This window comes from Rhinolophus hipposideros (genome assembly GCF_964194185.1).
Source record: "Rhinolophus hipposideros genome assembly, chromosome: 5".
NCBI classification, from domain to species: domain Eukaryota; kingdom Metazoa; phylum Chordata; class Mammalia; order Chiroptera; family Rhinolophidae; genus Rhinolophus; species Rhinolophus hipposideros.
Genome location: NC_138051.1, coordinates 32,353,549 through 32,373,398, shown reverse-complemented (window position 1 = coordinate 32,373,398; position 19,850 = coordinate 32,353,549). Strand labels below are relative to the sequence as shown.

Sequence of the window (19,850 nt, the reverse complement as noted above, 5' to 3'; positions counted from 1 at the left end):
CACACACAAGAAAAAGAAAGTAGTCTTTCAAAATCCATTTCTATACTTGCATTCTCCAGGCTTGCTGTTGCAGCAAGCTCAACTTAAAGTAACCTGACCAACAGATGTCACTGTTCCACTTCTTACTTTGAGCACATCTTGAGATTCATAACTATTTACTCTATCCTTTGGGGTTATGACTGGTTAGCATACTGAAGACCTTGAGATGTCCTTTAATAAAGAAACTTAGCTCTAGATAATAGTGTTTTTCAAACTTATTTGACCACAGAATCCATTTAAAGGGACACCTGATAGAAATGTTTCAAGCCACGAGGGACAACAACAAAAACTTTACAATGTCCACCTCATTTCATGAAGTGCTGTAGATTTTATCCTCATTCAGAACCTCCTTTTATAATAACTGGGATGTCGAATGCTGGCTAAAGGGACATACTCTGACTAGGGTTTTATGGTTATGAAAAGTACAAGGTTCTTCTGCTCTTGGTCACTTGAGAAAATCACCACCCCTATGGACATCATAGGCCTACCCATGCTCAGCAAATACACACTTCCAGGCCTGATAGTAATGAATTGGAGGGTATTAAAATAAATCAGGGACATAAGATTGTTGATAGGCATGAGTGTTAATGGAGGGAAAAGTGCTTCTGCTAACATTCACCTCCTCCTCTGACAGGAAATTGGGAGGTGAAGAGGGGTGGTGAGAAGAGTGACAGTTCGGTCAATCCTATCAGGCCATCTACAATGTGGAAGTAGCGAAAACCCAGCCCATTGCTTTGTACAGGGTAGTCAATGCTTCTGTGGCAATGAATACATGAATGAATGAGAAAGGAGAAGGCTGTGTTTTTAAAATGGGTCATCTTGTATTCCGTGGATTTGCTGCCAACCTGTCCACCTGTTATTTGAGCAGCTGGAGAAAAAGGTTTAGGAATGTGCAAAGACAGACTATTTGGGTTTCTCTGGCGAATGCAGAGCCTATCAGTCAGCTAACATATGTCCTCACATTTTTAGACAAATACATTAAGAGATGACTATCAACAAATGGGTATTTCCACAGTGAGGTGTAGGCAGCCACGCTGATGTGAGCAGAGGACTCTGATAACACTCAGATAAACTGTACACTGTCACTTTCTAGTGCACAAATTTCTTATCACTGAGATCTGTGTTCTGTAACCGATTGGCTTTTAGAAAATGACCGCACCCCTTCGAGCTTCAGCAGCTTTACAAACACAATTTACATTAAATGCATATTAAATAAGCTTCTGTTGACTACAAAGAATCACAGCACAAATACAAAGATTTCTACTTACATGGAGATCCAAGTACAATTCACTTCTGTTCGGCTTGTCTCTCTCCTCATGGAGCAGAAAGGGACAGGCTGGTCCTGATTTATGGCCCAGTCCCCACGCTCCTCCATCCCTGTTGGGAAGGTCTTTAGTTGCTGACTGCTCATTGAAGCAGTCCCGGGGAAAGCTCTCGCAGGAGATGCCTAGACAAACACAGAGAATACCGTCAGCGGCCCAATGACTAGAAAAACTGAAAGCCAGCCATATTTGGAGGTTTCTAGCGGGGGCACTTCATACTACCTCCTACTTCTCTTTCTGGTTATATTTTTTAAGTGTTTGCTTTCCTCCAAAAGTGCTTCTCTTGATTACTCTTTCTGGATCACACTAACAAAGAATTAAAACATATGCCCTCATACTCAATTTAGAAAGGTAAGCCTATTAGCTGAACTCTATGCTCCATACTCCTGTTTATCAATTCAGGCTATATAGATCACTCATTCAGGGCCCAGTCGGAATAAGCTGGAGGACAGAAGTCAGGAGGCCTGGGTTGCTGGATTTACTACTAGAAGGTGTCCCCTGAGCCAAGTCATGAGTGTGTGTCTTCTGAGGCAGAAACTCCATCATGTTCATCATATGGGCATTTGGTCAACTTTTTGAATAAGTGATACTGCATGGCCTAGTTTTCTCATCTCCGGAATGAGGGTATTAGGCTAGTCCATATCTAAACTATGTTAGGATGATGATAGTCAAATGCATGCCACGCACTGTTCTTAGCCCTGTTCTTTGATTTTCAAAAGCACCCTCTAGGTCTGTATCATTAATGCCCATTTTAGAGGAGGAAACTGAAGCACAGAGAAGTTAAACAATTTGTTCAAGATCAGTAAATGGTAAAGCCAGGAATTGAACCTAGGCCGTTACGCACTAGAGGCCATGTGGCCTCTGTGTGGCATTCTTGTGATGGCGATGTGTGTTCTACAACAAAAGGACATTAGGGTCAAATGAGTTTGAGAGGAGTGGCATGCTCTATCCTTTGGGGTTATGACTCATTAGCATACTGAAGACCTTGAGATGTCCTTTAATAAAGAAACTTAGCTCTAGATAATAGTGTTTTCCAAACTTATTTGACCGCAGAATCCATTTAAAGGGACACCTGATAGACATGTTTCAAGCCAGGAGTGTTCCAATAGAACATAGTTTGAAAAACACTTGGTTAAATCATCCCTAAAGTCTCATATAGCTCCCAAGTCCTCTTTTCATTCCTGGTAAGCAAACTTGGCAAAATATTACATAATTAGGCAGAAGTTAGGGGTTTAGGCTCAGTGCACTTTTGCAATAGAGATCACTGCTGGATATACGATACGGTGTTTATTACACGTAATCCTTGTAACAGTGTCTCTTTGGCAGTGACCCAAAGCCAGCCAACGACTTCTGGCATGCTGAAAAACCTCACTTACAAGTAACTTGAGCTGAGAATAAGTCAGCTAACAAAGGGATCATGGGATAGCATGCTTCTCCTTTACATTAGAGTAGCATTTTAAAAGAAACAAAATTTGAAAACAGCCAAGGTTTTGCTTTTTGTTTGCTTATTGGTTGGTTGGTTTCCAATGACACTTCAAAATGAAAGGTGATACAGGCCACAGCACCTCTATAGCTGCCCTCTGGTAGGCTGTCCATACAATACTTTTCTGTGGCCACTGAGAAAATGAGTCCAGGGACTACATGTACTGCAGACAGAGGGTGTCCGGAAGGTTATAACCAGGCCCTTTCTTCACCTGAGCCAAATGTCTTAGAATGAGAGCCTTTTCAGTCACCTGGCCTTGCCCTTTCCATATGCTCCTTACTATCTACTCTCTCCAGAGAGACCATCTCCTTGGCTTTTGTTTAGGGCCTATGTGTTGCAGTGTCCCCACTCCTACAGAGAGGAGGCTCTCTGGTAAGCACCTCCACTTTATCTTCATGGTGACCCCAAGAGGAGGGTTGTGCTGGCCATGCTTTAATAGATGAAGAGATTAAAGCTCAGATCTGTTTTAACTTCCGTTTATATGGCTCATTTGCCTCCTACACTATTTCTGCTTATATTTGGCAAGAGAAAATAAACCTTTTTAAATTTATGGAATATACTCATCGTGCTATCTTATCTTCATAAATGTATTAATTACTAATCACATCCCTAATTTTTAAGCCCCTCTACTTTTCCTTTTCATTTTAGAACAGTTGCTAGCTTTCAGCAAGGTTTACACTGATTAATAAAAAACAACATAAAGCATAATATAGTATATGTCACAGAGAACATAAGTATAACATGTAAGGTAAGACATCTGTATCATCAAAGGCACATTGTCTGGTGAGTAGAAGTTCATCATTTAGGTATAAGAAAGTGGTAAATTCCCACAATAACTGGGACCTGGTGTCCTTAGAGAAAATACAGGTGCATGTGCAAACACTCACGCAGTGGCTATACAACACTGCATTAATGAGGTGTGAAGTGTAATCCACTTCACTCCTTATGCAAAGGAAAAACGACATAAAGATTAGGTAGAAACAATGAAAAGTAACTTCATTTTTGAAATTGTTTAATTTTAAAGAGTCGATTTCTAATACCTAATGTGGAACCAGACAACATCCCTATGAAGGAAGCATGCAAGGTAAAAACCATGACACATCATTATTTTGGTGAGGATCGCTTTGACAAACAAAGGACCAAGGGCAGAAATAAGTAACATTAAAATGTTATTCTCCAACATCTGACAAAATAGGTGAGGACAAAGGACAAGTTCACCATTAGAAAAGACATAACAAATGTATCAAGTAAGTCTTTGAATGGAGGAATTTTAATAATACCAACACAAGTGTTTTGAACAGTCAAAAAATAAAGCACACGTCTACACTGATGAAACTAGGGAGTGACTACACTACTCTCTTCAACTCAATATATGAAATAAAGAGGAAAAATATTACCTAAACCTAGTTAAGTATATTCTGTCAAAACAGTCAAATGTCATTTAATTTTCTGATGCAAACAGATTGTGAGGTGTTTGCTTTTCATTGCACGTTTTGCAGAAAGCTTCAAACAGTCTTATCGACTTAATCATAGGTCTTTCCCTCTCATGTGTATATTATAAGTTTGGTGTTTTTTACTCAATATTTATTGGTTATTTGGCTTCTCAAAGACATTTCAACAGCTTGATGGACCATACACACACACAGGTTAATGCTATAGCTGACCACTATTAGTACAACATACAGCACAGTCACGGTACAGGAAAGGCGACTTACCTGGGGACCACTTGGAAAGTCTGTGCTTGTCCCAACCATTCAAATGATGAGCTGCACTTCCTGATGCTAACCTACAACATTAGACTGGGGTTTTGCTGTCAATTATCAATACAATAGAAGCAGAAAGAAAGGAAAGGTAATATGCCATTTAAAACTGGAGGCAATATGCATTGCTCATCTTTCCAACATTGAATAGTCTCCCTATCTGTGTTACACTGGATTATTGTTTCCCCTTCTTTACTCCCTGCCTGTATGATTATGCACCCAGGTATGGCTTTTGTTTAGGGCCTATGTGTTGCCCAACCTTTTCTGGTTGCCTTTGTAGCTCCTCCATTGGCCTAAGGATGTTCGACCTAGTCTTGTGACTTGCTTTGGCCAATTGAATGTGGTGGGCAGTGTGACAGTGTGCCAATTCTGAGCCAAGGCCTCAAGAGGCGGTATGTGTTTTTACACCCATTTGACAAGCATGCCCTAAGGAGCCTGCAGTTAGACACATAGAGCAGACCCAAACACAATCCTGCTGCCTGGAGCCAACCTCACCTGAACCCAGCAGATCAAGGGAACCTTAGCCAACTCCTAAACCAAAGAATAAGAAAAAATATTTGCTGTGAGCCATTGAGATTTGGAGTTTATTTGTTGAAATAGCTGCCGAATGCACTCTTCATCATTTGTCCTCACCAGAAGCACTATACCTATTAAAAACTTTAAACCATTTAGCTGAGCAGGCTTAAAGACTACAGTAATCTTATTTTGTAATTTATGCTAAAAACAATTATTTAATATATCAGATTTTGAAAATATAAAGTGAAAACTCACGGCATACCCCTTTCTTCTTTCATACCAAGATCCACACACAAACTACATTTCATTAAAAAAAAAAATTAACCTTATTTAACAGACACTGCCTTTAAATCTAAAGAATAGGTACTTTCCAAGAGACGCCTGCAAACATACTGCATAATCAAACCTGGACAAAAGTCCCTAAGGAACAAAATGACAGTGCCTTCTAGCTTTTCTCCTCTAATTCCCCCACGATACCAAGCCCTCACTTGACAGCGATGATAAAGTGATTATGCCTCCAAAAAGAGAAGAGGAAAAAAAAAAAAAAACCCAGCCTGAAATTCTCATGAGTTTTTCTTCCTATGCTATAGTTCCCAAGGCCATTCATCCATCATACTTGACTTAAAAAAAATCCAAGAGGTGACGTTTTCCCAACCACGAAAATCAGAACCAATATGTAAAGGTAGACAGGTTGCCTTCTGTTCCGTCATTCAAACATGTACTTACAGGTAAGGTAGACAGCAATCTAGATGTGCAGCTAATGGAAAGTGGCATTAAGTGCTTGTAGGGAGGATGTGTGCCTGTTAGCGTAATTATCCATGTCTATCTCTAGGAAGACGGCTTTGGCAAAAATACAGTCTTGTGGCTGGTTTATGTCAATTAGGGATCGGTACTTACTAGTTCTACGGCCCTCGTTTTCATTTCTAGGGATGCTCAATGATACAATGTCACTAAACCAGCTAGGTAGACGGAATTCTGAAAAACCGTCTTATCTATTCATCCCAGCCTCTAACTCTTCTTGCTAGAAATATGTGGAAAGAAAAATGATGAGCCAGAGCAGAGAGGTGGAAGGTGTGGAAAGGCAGTGGAAGGCCATCGGTGAATCCGGAAGTAGGAAGGACTGGAGAGAAGGCTATGTCAATTTTAGAATCTATGAAGACAATATCCATATCCATCGACGAATGTGATGTCATCGATATTTAAATTCAAATAAAATAAAATAGAAATGAGAGTTGGAAGGAATCTTGTGTATTTCTCCATCTACCTGCTCATTTTATAGCTGAGGGAACTGAAACCCAGAAAAACTGTGATATTTTCAACATACCCAGCTAGTGGCAAAGGCAGAACTAAAATCTAGGTTCTAGGGAAATCCTTCATGCTATGGAGAGAACATTATTGCCAATCCACAGATGGAGATATTGAGGTCTGAGAAAGAACTACATGTTAATGGTTTAGCAGATGGGTTCAGTTCCTGACATTGACCTTTACTAATTGTTTGTCCTTGGTGGAATTACTAACCCTTCCAGAATTTCTATTTCCTCATTAATAAAATGAAAACAATAAGAATATACCTGATAATAAACTGTGCTCAACATTGTTTTCTTCCAGGAAATATTTCCTGGGCTGGGGAAAATAATGTGTCAATGAGGGATGCAAAAAAGTCCTTGTTTTAAGTAAAGAAACCTGTACACAAGGAGGGCGTATTAAACATCACTTGCTCGTGGTAAGTCCTATTTTTTGTCACAGATGATAAAGAGAATAATTAAGCTCCTACGAATTCATGGGAGCACTCCAGTGCAGCAGATCCCAAAGCTGTTCAAGTTCTAGAAATAGAATTCACGTCATCAAAAGCAATAGCTCCACGTAAGTGGCTGATCATCTCCAAAAAGAGCAGCTCCTCGGGGCGTTTCACAGACACCCTATGACAGTCAAACACATGCACCTAGAGCCATGAATAAAATTATTTATAGGCACAGCTTTAAATAAAATTGCATTTTAAAGAGGTACACAAATATATATTGTTACGGTTATTACACTAACCTCTTTCCATGCTCCTTTCCAGGACAGAATATAGATGTAAGGTGAGAGGCAAATATTACTCAAGACAGGACTCATTTATGGCTGATGTTATACTGAATATTTTAACACCCACAAAACAGGGGCATGTATTTAAAGTAGCACAAACAATGCTGAGTCATCCTGCTTTAGACTGGATAGAAGGTAGGAGCAGATGCATCTAAGTAAGGTTTGGTGCAGGAAAGACCAACAAAGGATCAAATTTGGAAGGTTGTAGGATTCACTGAGACATTAGGAGTCTTTGTCCTTTCTCAGATAATAAATGCCGAAGAAATTAGATGTTGGTACATCGAAATCCTAAGTGATCAAAATTGGTTTATATTTTGGTCATAATGAATACACTTACTTATTGACAAAAATATTATTGATGTGAAGAAAGAACAGAAAAACATTTATTATAGTAGTCATTATACTTGAATAACATTATTCAATGAATTTGAATAACATTTTTCCTTTTTTTTATTAGTTTCATGTGCACAAGACAAAGTAATACTTAGACGTTTATCATTTATATCCCTCACACTGTGGACCCCCTCCCCCCATCCACTCATTTTTCCTTTTTATGGCACATCGTTTCAGTTATTATGGGGATAGTTGCACCGATAGGGAAAATAACTCTTGAAGAGATATCACATAATTACTAATTATTTTAATAGCTAAAAAGTTATAGTAAGCAAATAAATAAATAACTATAGACGACTAAGCCTTGGATTAAAAGAATACATAATGAATGATTTTTTAAAAATTCCTTTCTGAAAAAGAATGATCTTAAGAGATTCACAAAAAAAAAACAATTATATGAAACAAGATTGATACAAAGAAAAAAAGAAGGCACATATGGCAATTATTAAGGGTAAACATATAATAGATTAAGCACAACATACGGCTTTGAGTACCCTTGTAAGCAAAGCAAGAACATTCAGTTATTTCACTCCTGTTATCAAAAGAAAGAAACATACTTATCCTTCAGGGCTGACAAATGTATTTCTGATATTTAATTCTGAGGGACATTGCTATATAATAGAATTAGTTCCCATCTTAGCCTTAGCTCCATCCCAGCTATTTGACCAACAATTGACTTCACAGAAACAATGGAGCGGGTCTAGTGGTCTATCAATAGCTTTTGTCCTCCTAACCAGAGAGGTTTGAAAATTATCTTGTCTGCCCAGTGATTCAAAACTGAAGTGATGAGTTCTTCAGCAGAGCAGCTAAGTAGTAGCCTCCCTTCCTTCTTCCCCCAGGTGTTAGTACTAGGGAGGAACCCTGCACTTTAACAGTCTCAGCTGAGATCTGATTCATCATTTTCTCTTTCCACAAATCCATTTTCTTAAGGGTCAGTGATATCCTACATATGGGACATTTGCGATATGTCACACACTTTATATACATTACACATTACCATATTTCCCCGAAAATAAGACCTAGCTGGACAATCAAGTCTAATGCGTCTTTTGAAGCAAAAATTAATATAAGACCCGGTCTTGTATTGTATTATATTATATTATACTATATTGTATTATATTACATTACATTATATTATAGACCTTGTCATATAGTAAAATAAGCAGTTTTTAAAAATGGTATCTCCAACAGTGGGTATAATATGAAATACTAGAAAGTACTCAACCCAAAAGAAGACATAAAATTATGTAAAAGAGAACAAGGAACAAATGGAAAGTTAATTAAAACTCAACCATAGTGACAGTTACATTAAATATTAGTGACCTAAAATTTCCAATTTAAAGTCAGATTTTATCAGACTGAGTTAAGAAAACAAGACTCAACTATATGCTATCTATAAGAAATCATTTAAATGTAAAAAATCATAAGTAGATTAACACTAGAAAGATGGAAAAAGGTGTATCATAAAAATACTAATCACAGAAAGCTTGAGTGTCTATATTATTAGACAAAATAAACTTCAAAATAAGATATGTCACCAAGCATAAAGAGAGAAATTCCATAAAGATAAAGGAGTCAGTTCATCAAAAAAGACAGAACAGTCCTAACTTTGTACAGTAACAGAATTTCAAAATATATGAAGCAAAACTATCAGAACTAAGCTGAGAAATACATAAATTCACAATTACAATTGGAGATTTTCACACTCTTCTCTTAGTAATTAATAGAACAGGGTAACAGAAACATCTATAAAAACATAGAAGAATTAAATAACATTACCACCAACTTTACTAATTGATATTTATAAGATATCCATCCAATAACTACAGAATACATATTCTTTTCAAGTGCATGTGGAATTTATCAAAATGGACCTCATACTGGGCCATAAAACAAGTCTTAATAAATTCAAAAGGATCAAAATCATAAAAAAATATATGTTCACTGACCAAAAAGGAATTAAATTACATATTAATAACAGAAAGCTATTTGCAAAATCCCTACTATTTGGAAGTTAGACAATGCACTTCAAAATAACTCATAGGTCAAAGATAAATTACAAGTAAATTAGAAAATATTTCAGATTCAGCTAAAGCAGTGACCAGAGGGAAATTTATAGCCTTATTTAACACTGAGTGACTGGTCCTCTGGCACTCTGGTCAACATCCTAATATTTATTCCCTGAACTTGAGGATATCGGGTATAGTTGATGTATGGTTAACTCATAGAGAACAGAAGATTCAGTAACCTTTGCTTCTTGAATGCTGAATGAAAAAGCTTTAGGTTTTTTGCCCCACTAGACTCCCAGACACTTTTAGTCTCCAGGGTTAGGCAGATACCAAGACATTATCCTGGAGATACTGACATTGAAGTTTTCTCAATAAACAGCTGTCCCAGATCACCCTACAGTGAAGCTTAAATCCAGTATCTTTTCACAGGCACTCAGAACTTCCAATCAGCTTTTTAATCCTCATTCTTAAGCATGTACAGACAACCAAGAACTATGAGACAGCTGAGGAGAATGTCTAAGAAAAATAAAGGGCAAGAAAGTGGAGAGCAAAAGGAGAGAAAGGTTGTGTCACTCCATACCTGCTGAATTAAGGTTTTAGAGGTGGCTTCTTTCTTCAGCAGGCATAGCTCTTGCCATATGGCCCTCTTCCATGCCTCCAGTCCTTGCCAGCTTCCTGTAATGTTATCCCCACCCTTTTCCCCTTCAGGCCTAGAGTTGATAATGGCTTTTGCTGTTGCTAGTTTCTGGGAACTTCACAAACCCATGCTGGTTTTCTTAATCAGTCTGGACATGATCTCTTCATTAAGTTATTTTCAGTTTAAACCCTTTTGAATATACCATCTATTTTCTGCCAGGACTCTGACTGATAGAGTAATTGATATCAGGAATGGAGTTTATTTCCTACACTCTAGCAAGCTTGTGTACTATTACGGCATCTAGGGTGCTTGCTACCTGATGTTCAGCATACCCAGTGAGAATAATAGCAGCAATGTAATGAGCCAGTATAATCTTTCAAGGATACTAAAATAATCAAACTCCTTGCAGATTATATTATGACAGAGAAAAGGAAAAAGGTTATAGCCCTAAAGTAAGGCAGTGACAAGCACTCTGCTGTCCCTTCCAGATGAAGATGAATAACTAGTATGAAAATAAAACATTTTCTGAATCAATAAGTGCATATATCTCCCAGAGGCTGTGTTGTTACACTCAGTAAGTGAGTAGACCATATCTGAAATGGCACTTGCAATTTGCATCTCTGTGTATTAAGTTTACAATGATCCACTCATTCTCTACAAGCCATCAGTTTCCTCACTAGCCAAAAGAAAAGTTCAATTAGAGTATGGTATGAATCACCATTGCTGCATCTTTCAAATCTTTGATGGTGGCACAAACCTCTGCAATTATCCCAAGGTTGTAGTAAATGCTTTCAACTAGTGGGGAAAAAATATTGTGCCATTTCTCCAAGAACACACAGGTTTGGGAACCCAAAATAGAGGTGAGAGTGGCCCTTCTCACTATTACACCTAGTAAGTCCTAGGTGTAAGTCCTAGGTGCTTCCTCTCCTTGCAACCTTGGGTTTGGTGATCTTAGTGGCCAAATGGGGAATGCTTCCACTAGGGAATAAAATCATGGTTTAATGAGTCAGGAAGCTGAGAGCGCTTCTTGGCCATTTTAAGTTCTCATACACTAAAGATACATTTATTTCACTTCAGTGCTTCACAAAATAAATGTTTTTAGTAGAATATTTTGAACTGAACCCAGAGTATTAAACTTCTGTGATCAAAGAAACAGTCAATGTTTAAACTGCACATTTTGAAAAACAGTATAGAATGAATGTCCTTATATCGATATTAAAATGATAGAAGGAAGCTATTTTTAAACAAATATTTTCAAAGATTCCTGGTAAAAGAGTACATTGATATGCATCCCTGAAAAGCTTTTTGACAATATGTATCTGAAATAGGGGTTGACCAAATGTAAAACTCAGCCTGTTTTGTACAGCCTGTGAGCTAACAGTTCTTTCACTTTTCCATATTTAAAGGAAGTGAAGGACAAGGAAGAGAGTGGGGAGCCTTCGAGGTGGGGGTGCAAAGGAAGAGAACCAGCAGCAGCAACAGAGACCTTGTGGCCTTTAAAATAAAAAATACTTGCTATTCGGCTCTTTACAGAAAAGATTTGCTGATCCTGTTCTAAAATGTTAACATGTTCTTATCCTTTAAATACCAGAACTTGACTTGTGTGAATCTATGCTAGAAAAAGAATTATTTTGCTATTCAAGAACTTTGTAAAAGACACAGTATAAGCTGTCCATCAAAGTACAATTTATGATAGGAAAAAGTGGGAACCTGAATGCCATAAACATTATATAAACCCTTGCTGTAAGAAGTCTTACTCTTTGTTTAGTGCTGAATTAGGCATTGTGGGAGGCAAAATGCAAGGATGCAGCAGAACTTCATTTCTCCAAAGGATTTTACTTTCAAGTTCAAGTGAATAGTTAAATAAATATGCTCTCATATTCTATTTTATTCACTTGGAAATATTTCTGTTGTTTATCATTCTCTCTTTTGTTAAAAAATGTGGACAAAAAAAAGGGGGGTTCTATGGAAAATAACCTCACAGGGTGATCTGATCATAAATTCCTAACTGAGCAGGACATGGTGGATAATAGCATCTCAGGCATATAACTTCTTTAGTAAAGGCTTATCTATGCCTCAGGCAAGCCCTGCCCAATGTTTCTGTGCATCTAGGTTTGAAATGCTTTTTTTCAGACCCCTCCTTCTATACATGACCACCCTTTCAAACCCCTCAAGAGAGCACATAATCTTAACTATAATCTGATTCTGGCCTTGCTTTCTCTCACCTCCACATAGTCTTCCTTATGTCCCTTCCTTCATTTCAAATATATAAAAGAAACTGCAAAACTGTTATTCTCCAGAGCAAGTGAAATCTTGCTTCCCAATATATGTCATCGGTTTGGCGCAAAGAAACTCATAAAAAATTCTCCATAGGAGCAGTTGAGATCTTACTCCCTGACATATGTTGTCAGTTTCGCTCAAATAAACTCTTATAAAAATTAAGAAAAATAAAAATTCCCTACAGGTCTGGACGTTTCCTATGTCAACAAAAGAAACAACAGATCCCAAATGGAGTCACTTTGCTAAACCCCACTAAGACTTAATACCTAACCTAATTGCAGTTTCAGCCTCTCCCAAGATGGAATTTTAAATCAATCAGTCTGGAATTTCCTGGTCAGTACTAGTGAGGTAATCTGCTTGACAAAACCCCCAGTCTTTCCCTAAAGTGACTTGCCTGAGATAATCCACTCTTTTAAAGTTCCTGTCCCACCACCTTTCTGCCTATAAAAACCTTCCATTTTGTATAATTCTTCGGCATTCCCTTCTTGTTACTAGACCGGATGTTGCCTACCTGTTTCATGAATCGCTTAATAAAGCCAATCAGATCTTCAAGTTTATTCAGTTTCATTTTGTTAACACTTCAAACTATAATATGCCCCAAAACAAAACAAAACAAAAAAAAAACCTAAGCCACCAAAATGAATTTCATGTTTTCAAGCAAACTATTAGAGGAATCTGGGTCTTTTCAGAATGTTTTGTTCAACTAAGCTATCATGGTTTCCTTTTCCTTCATATTTTGAATCTATTTGTTCAAACATAAAATTAATCCCAATGATCTTCTATTTAGGAACTTGTTTTTAGCATTTTTATCACTACCTGAAAATTATTTTATTTTTTTCTTTCCCCCGAGGAGACTGCTATAATCTCAAATGTGATTTTACTATGTCTTGGGTCTATTGTCCTACCAGAACACAGCTTCAATTTAGAATGCATGTCAGTAGAAAAATCAATTTACTAAAAGAAAATTAGCTTCATAGGCCAATTTCTCAGGAAAGCAACTGATCCATAAAGTAAGCTAAATCTCTACTAAGAATAGAACTGAACCCGCCATATATTTTCAGCTGAGAAAAACATCAATATAGTCAAGTTTCAGATAAACATTCTCTGGAATGATTCCACCAAATAATAGTATAGGAACCTTTGAGTCTAGCATTGCTGAGAAATTATAAACAAGCACAAGATGGTCAATAATGGCTTCAGCAGAGCAGAAAAAATTAGACTGAATTGTACTGTGCTGACAACTCTTTCAGGAGTAAGGTTTTTACTTGCATTTTACTCACATACATACAAGTAGACTCTCCTGACAAATTATCACAATTTATCATTTAAAATAATAGTGTGAGGCAGTGCAGTGACTTATTGCTAATGAATGGAAACACCAAATAATGATAGGGATGTAGAAAATTCCTAGGGAAAGCCACAACCACCGTAGTGTGAGGTTAGGGAAAAGGACGTAAAAGAGGATTCAGCACAATTAAAATATGAGCTGTACCCAAGATGGCTCTAGCCACTGAGAACTAAAGGAAATGAAAATTCAATTACTAGGGAAACTGCTAATATGTATCTATTCCTACAGAAATATCTTCCAGCTAATGTAATTCTAAAATAGTTCCATAATTTACCATGAAATCAAGGATAGAGTGAATTAACTGAAAAGAGAAAATAGTAAAGAGAAAAAAATTGGATAATTTGATGTAAATTAGTAAAGGTGTTACATTGCTGAAGGGATCAGATGCTGCTTTCTTTGTAAAATTTTTTTTTAAATTCTATTTTTAAAACAATATTCATTTGAATCTTAATATTTGCACCATTGAACGAAAGAGCAAAAGAATGTTGAAATTTCATTGTGATGGCTTCTGTGTTAAGCAGAAAATGGACTGATCTTCTCCAAGGGTTCTCAGCGAGATGGTGGAGCTGCCCTGGCAGGCAGGAATTTATAAGTTGGGACGCAATGAAGTACATGCTCTGACCTGATCACCATTATACATGATGCTATCTCTCTCAGTGCCTGAATACAGGGGACCAGAAACTGAATGGTTAATAGTAAATATTTTTATTCTGGTTCTAATGATTTTTAGGTCCAATGCTCTGGATGATTCATTACCAAATAGAGATATGCTATCAATGGGCAGGGGTGGGGACAATAGCTTTCCCCAGAACTAGAAACTGAGATTTTTCTCTGCGCCATTCTGAGCTCTTCCTGCCATGAAATGAAAAAGCAAAAAAAAAAAAAAAAAAAGACAAAGAAAAAAAAAGGGCCATGATCAATAGCTAGCACGATTTATCTTAGTAAAGGGAAATAGTAGATTGCTGGGGACTCAGTGGGATATGAGAGGAATGTGAGGGACAGGTTAACAGAAGACTCTCATAATGTTAATCTAGGCTGGACTGTTGAAGATTCAGACCCCTCAGAAACAAGGTTCCCCCACTCCCCAAAGAAATGCAGACTCACTAAAATGCTGGCTAAAGGCAAGAACAACTTGACAAGGGCAATGAATGGGGAAAGATTTAGTGCAGTTCATGGCCTTGTGATTAGGTGGATAACAGGGAATCTTGACTAAATCTACATACCATTGGGATATCTAGAGATTGATAAATTACTTCTTGTTTTCTCTTTCAATAAATATGATTTACTTTTCCTTCCCCCTTTTTTGTCTCGCTACGATATATAGGGTATATGAATTGCAATAAAAGTATTAATTTGATTCATCAAGTACAAAATATTGAAATGGATCATGATGGGACATAGGAGAAATGCGCACTACCCATGACTGTGAGCTCCAAGGACAGTGTCGTTCATGACATCACTTCCGGATCCAGTAGCCGTATGAGTGTGTGTTATCTTCTACCATGCTTACGCACGGTAGAACGAGAGCAGAGCTATTGAGGACCTATATGGTTGTACAGAAGTTAAGGATTAAGGAACGAAATCTTGAAGGCATCTCTTGGAACGATGGCCTGTCCCTTAACTGTTCTTTTTCTGGGAAGTGCTCCCAGAACTTAAGGGGAGGCTCTGAGCAGCCATGCCTCTACTGTTATCTGGACTTTTCAGAGCTGAGTGGTCAAAACAGAGCTATAAGACCCAACCTGATGCGAAAATGTATAAATCTCATCATTTGGATCTATTAGCCTTGAAAGGAATTTTGAATCCTATGGATGCGTCCCCAAATTCTCTATCTTACCAAATCCCGTGGAAAATTCTCAGTGCTCATCTCATGGAACTTCTTAGTAGCATCAGGCAGAGTTGAACACATTTTTTTTTTCTTGACATTCTTTGCTAGCAACTATAACCTTAAGACTCTCCAAGTTTTCCTCCTGGGTCATTCCTCACTCCTCAGGACCTGGCTGGCTCGTGGTCCTCCCTATTCCTAAACTAGGGTTCTTAACCTCAGCACTGTTGGCATCTGGGGCCAGATCATTCTTTGTTGTGGGAAGATGTTCTGTGCGTGGTGGGATGTTTAGCAGCATCTCGGGCCTCTCTCCACTAGTTACTGTAGCACCTCCTACTCCTCCAGCCACTGCAACAACTAAAAATGTCTCCAGACATTACCAACTGTCGCCTAGCCGAGAATGATTGCTCTAAATATTTCAACACCCCAAAGATCTGTACTGGCCCTCTTCTCCATCTTCACTCACTCCCTTGGTTACCTCATTCAGTATCAAAATCGTAAACACCATCAAAACTCTAGTGACTCCCACATTAGCATGTCCAGCCAGACCTCTCTTTTTGTCCTGTCTCATACAGGCATTGACTATTCACTGCGTGTCTTACGTGCACCACCACTCTTGATTTTCCTCCTATGGTTGGTCCTTCTCAGTCTTTCCCGCTGCCATAAATGGCTTCAATATGCCATTTATGTTCAGTTTCTGAGATTAAAAATGTGCTTTATCCTTGAGTCCTCTCTTTCTTTCACATTCCATATATATTTTATGAACAAAACCTGTTTGCTGTACCACCGAATAGTACCCAAAATCTGACCACTTGGCATATTGTTAGCACCCAGTCTATGTCACTATCTACTCTCATCTGGGCAACTGAAATAATCTCCCAGCTCTTCTCCCTTCTTCCACTTCTGTCTCCCACAATAGTATCCCAAAGCAGCCAAAGGATCTTTTAAAAATGTCACACTATTCCTCAGATGAAAATCTTGCAATGGTTTCCCATCAGTTGTTTTTTTTTAAAAGGTAAATTCCTGGCCTTAATAAAAAACCTCACCTGATCTGGCCCTTGCCTACCTTTTCCTCCCCATCTCCTACTCGCTCCCTTACTCACTTCCCACCTTCCGCCACTTAGACATTCTTGCTGTTCTGTCAGTAAAACATCCTCATTCCTGTCTCAGGCATTTGCATTTGGTGTTTCCTCTGCTGGAATTCTGTCCCCAGATCATTACATCACTGACTTCTTCACATCATTCAGGTTATGCTCAAATATTCTTCCAGCAGAGAAGCTTTCTTATCACTGCCCCTCTGCCAATATTTTCTTTCTGAAGTATTTTATCCATAACTCTTACCATTAATTGAAACTATATACTTAATGAGTCTCAAAGTTTGCTACAGCAATGCAAGTTATCAGATCAGATTTTCTTCTGTATGAATGGCATTGTGGTGGCCCCTCTCTTAAGAGAAAGAGGAGAAATGCTAGTATATTACAGGTATTTCATGCAGGCCACTTCTCAATTACAGTTACCGTATTTGCCGGCGTATAAGACGATTTTTTGGCCCCGAAAAATATGCCTCCAAGTGGGGGGGTCGTCTTATACGCCAGGTACACTTCAGATAGACTGCCCATAGTGCTTGCCCCATGCCATAGTGGCCTCCCGATGCCCGCCCACTTCATTCCACATACCGTTCAGGCATCAGCAGCGCTGCTGGGTGTATGCTCGGCTGTTATGTGATTTTGCTGTTATGCGATTTTACCACACTCGCAAAATCGCACACAGCCGAGCATACACCCAGTATGATAGCGCAAAATCACGAATCGCGATACCATACTGGGTGTATGGTCGGCTGTGTGCGATTTTGCGAGTGTGGTAAATTCGGGTTACCGTATATTTCTTTACATATGCATTGAAGATTCGCGATTTTGCGCTATCATGGTGCCCGTTAGAATGTTGAAGAGCTCGCACTTGCGCACTAGTGAGGTCCCAGGGAGATGCTGATGCAAGGGTGGATCAGACTGCTATAGTGACAGGGCGGGCAAACAGGGAGCAGGGACCAATCAAATCAGGCTTTGTATACAGCCAACAGCCAACCACAATACTGCACCATTGTACAGTACAGCATAGAAAATGTCGACCAGTCAAACCCCTATCATCCCTATCATGGCACCAGCCAAAAGAAAGAAGTATGATGCAAATTTTAAACTGAAAGTTATTTGGTGTGTGGGAGGTGTGCGGAAGAGGGGGTAGTCTTATATGGCGAGTATATAACAAACTCTGTATTTTGAGTGGAAATGTTAGGGGGTCGTCTTATACGCCCAGTCGTCTTATACGCCGGCAAATATGGTAATTCTTGAATCTCCAGAGGCATGTTTATAGATATTATATAAGTAAAATAAAATAAATTTCAACTTGGAAGCCATGTTACTGGGAGTGAATGACTAGAATGCAACACTGGAAAGAATTCTGAGGCCATGTTCAGGGGTGGGAGAGTCTTGGTGATTGATTAGCAATGCCTTCCCTGACACAGGAGGGAAGAGTGGCAGTGGATGTGCCACGTTTTGCCATCCTTGACTAAGCCCTCAGATTCTTTTTTTGTCTGCTCACTTTCTGGTAGTTCTTACTGGCATTCTCACCAATTTAACAAGAAAACAGAATAGAGATGAAACTCAATTGGATACCTTAAATAGTTGCTACTTTGGTAAAAGTTTTGATGGAGGAGGAGAGAAAAAAAAGCACATAAGGCTAAAAGATATGCTGAAATAATGTGAATTATTTCAGCAAATGTGAATCATCAGTAAATGTGAATCATCTATATATTGCTTAACTCCCACAAGTAGCAAAAGGAAATGAACACAAACATCTGTTTATAAGAGAATGGGATTATTTTATTTTCCTTGCCCTTCAAGAAAAGACAGATTGAATGATGAAATTATAAGATTACAATGTGGAAGATACTTGAAGAGTCTTTGCTATTAATAAAACATTCCTTTTGTTTTGTAATTCCCTAATTCTGCTGTTGAATAATTAAGCAAGGACAGAGGAAGAGAAACCGAAACTAGGGAGAAAAAGAAAAAAAGTGAAAGTATAAATAAAAAACTTCCCAATCATCCAAACTCCTCTCCCCACTCTTTAGAAAGGCCAACTGATAGCCCTTGGCTCCTGACATGTAACCATATCCCATTCCTCTTTTGATGTTCTCACCAAGAGGGATTTAACTGCCCTTTCTTTGATTCATTACATGGTCACTTCAAAGGAACTCCAAAAAGGCATCATTTGCCCAAACAACTCCCCTGTCTCAGTAAATCCAGATAAAACCTCAAAAGCAATTCATCCTAAATTTCACACATTATTGTCTTTGGCCTCTGTCAGTGACCTCAGCCTACTATATTGATTACCACTGGCCTCCCAATATGAATCTTTAGGATGATCAATCAGTTCCCAGAACAGGGAAAGAGTTATATCCAGTCCATTACTGAAAATGTCCCAAGATCCACAATCGGCCCAAGAAGAAACCAAACAACCTAGCAAACTTGTCAGAAGTTTAATACCATTTACAATTCATTTTTTACCCCAAAGTCAAGGAGGGAATGTTCCATACTCAGCCTAGGGAGCGCTTCAGGACGAACTGCATTTAACACCAAGATGAGTGCTTGGTTTAGTAACATTTTATCAATTCACAAATGTCTCTAACTACTCTAACCTGTCAATAAGATTTGTGAGGTCCCTGTGAAAGGCGGAAGTGGTCAACATCACTAGCAATAAAACAAATGCAAGGTAAGAGAGTAATAAAATACAACATCCCCGCCCCTCAAATCAGAAAGATAAAACCTTGAAAATATGCAATGTTGGTAGCAGAGCAGTAAAACCTGCACTCCGTCTCCACAAAAGCAGGACTGTGCCTGCGTGTTCATTGAGTCATCCGGGCACTTCACGTGGTGGCTGGATAGAGCATGTTCTCATTAAATATTCATGGAATAAATAAATGAAATAAGTGCATGGCTCCTCTGTTGGTGAAAGTCCACTGAATAAAATTTGGAGGAACAAGGTGATGATAAACATTAAAATGCAGATAATAGTCATACTTTAGACACTAATTCTTCTTCTAGGAATCCACCATAAGGAAATTCTTTAAAAATGCAAAATTCTAAGCAAAAATGCTTGGTCA

At 38.3% G+C, this 19,850-nt stretch overlaps 1 protein-coding gene across 6 annotated transcripts in view; it reads right to left on the bottom strand.

The window, feature by feature from the left end:
• The window catches only part of FMN1 (formin 1), a 437,062-nt gene that overhangs the window by 329,064 nt on the left and 88,148 nt on the right, over positions 1 to 19,850 (bottom strand). For 4 of the 6 annotated variants that reach the window (XM_081050121.1, XM_081050126.1, XM_081050131.1 and 1 more), the window contains exon 4: positions 1,308 to 1,486. The exons of the other annotated variants lie outside the window; for them this stretch is intronic. In XM_081050121.1, coding sequence (XP_080906247.1) covers positions 1,308 to 1,486 — 179 coding nt within the window. The remainder of the gene's footprint in view (positions 1 to 1,307; positions 1,487 to 19,850) is intronic. 6 annotated transcript variants of the gene reach the window in all.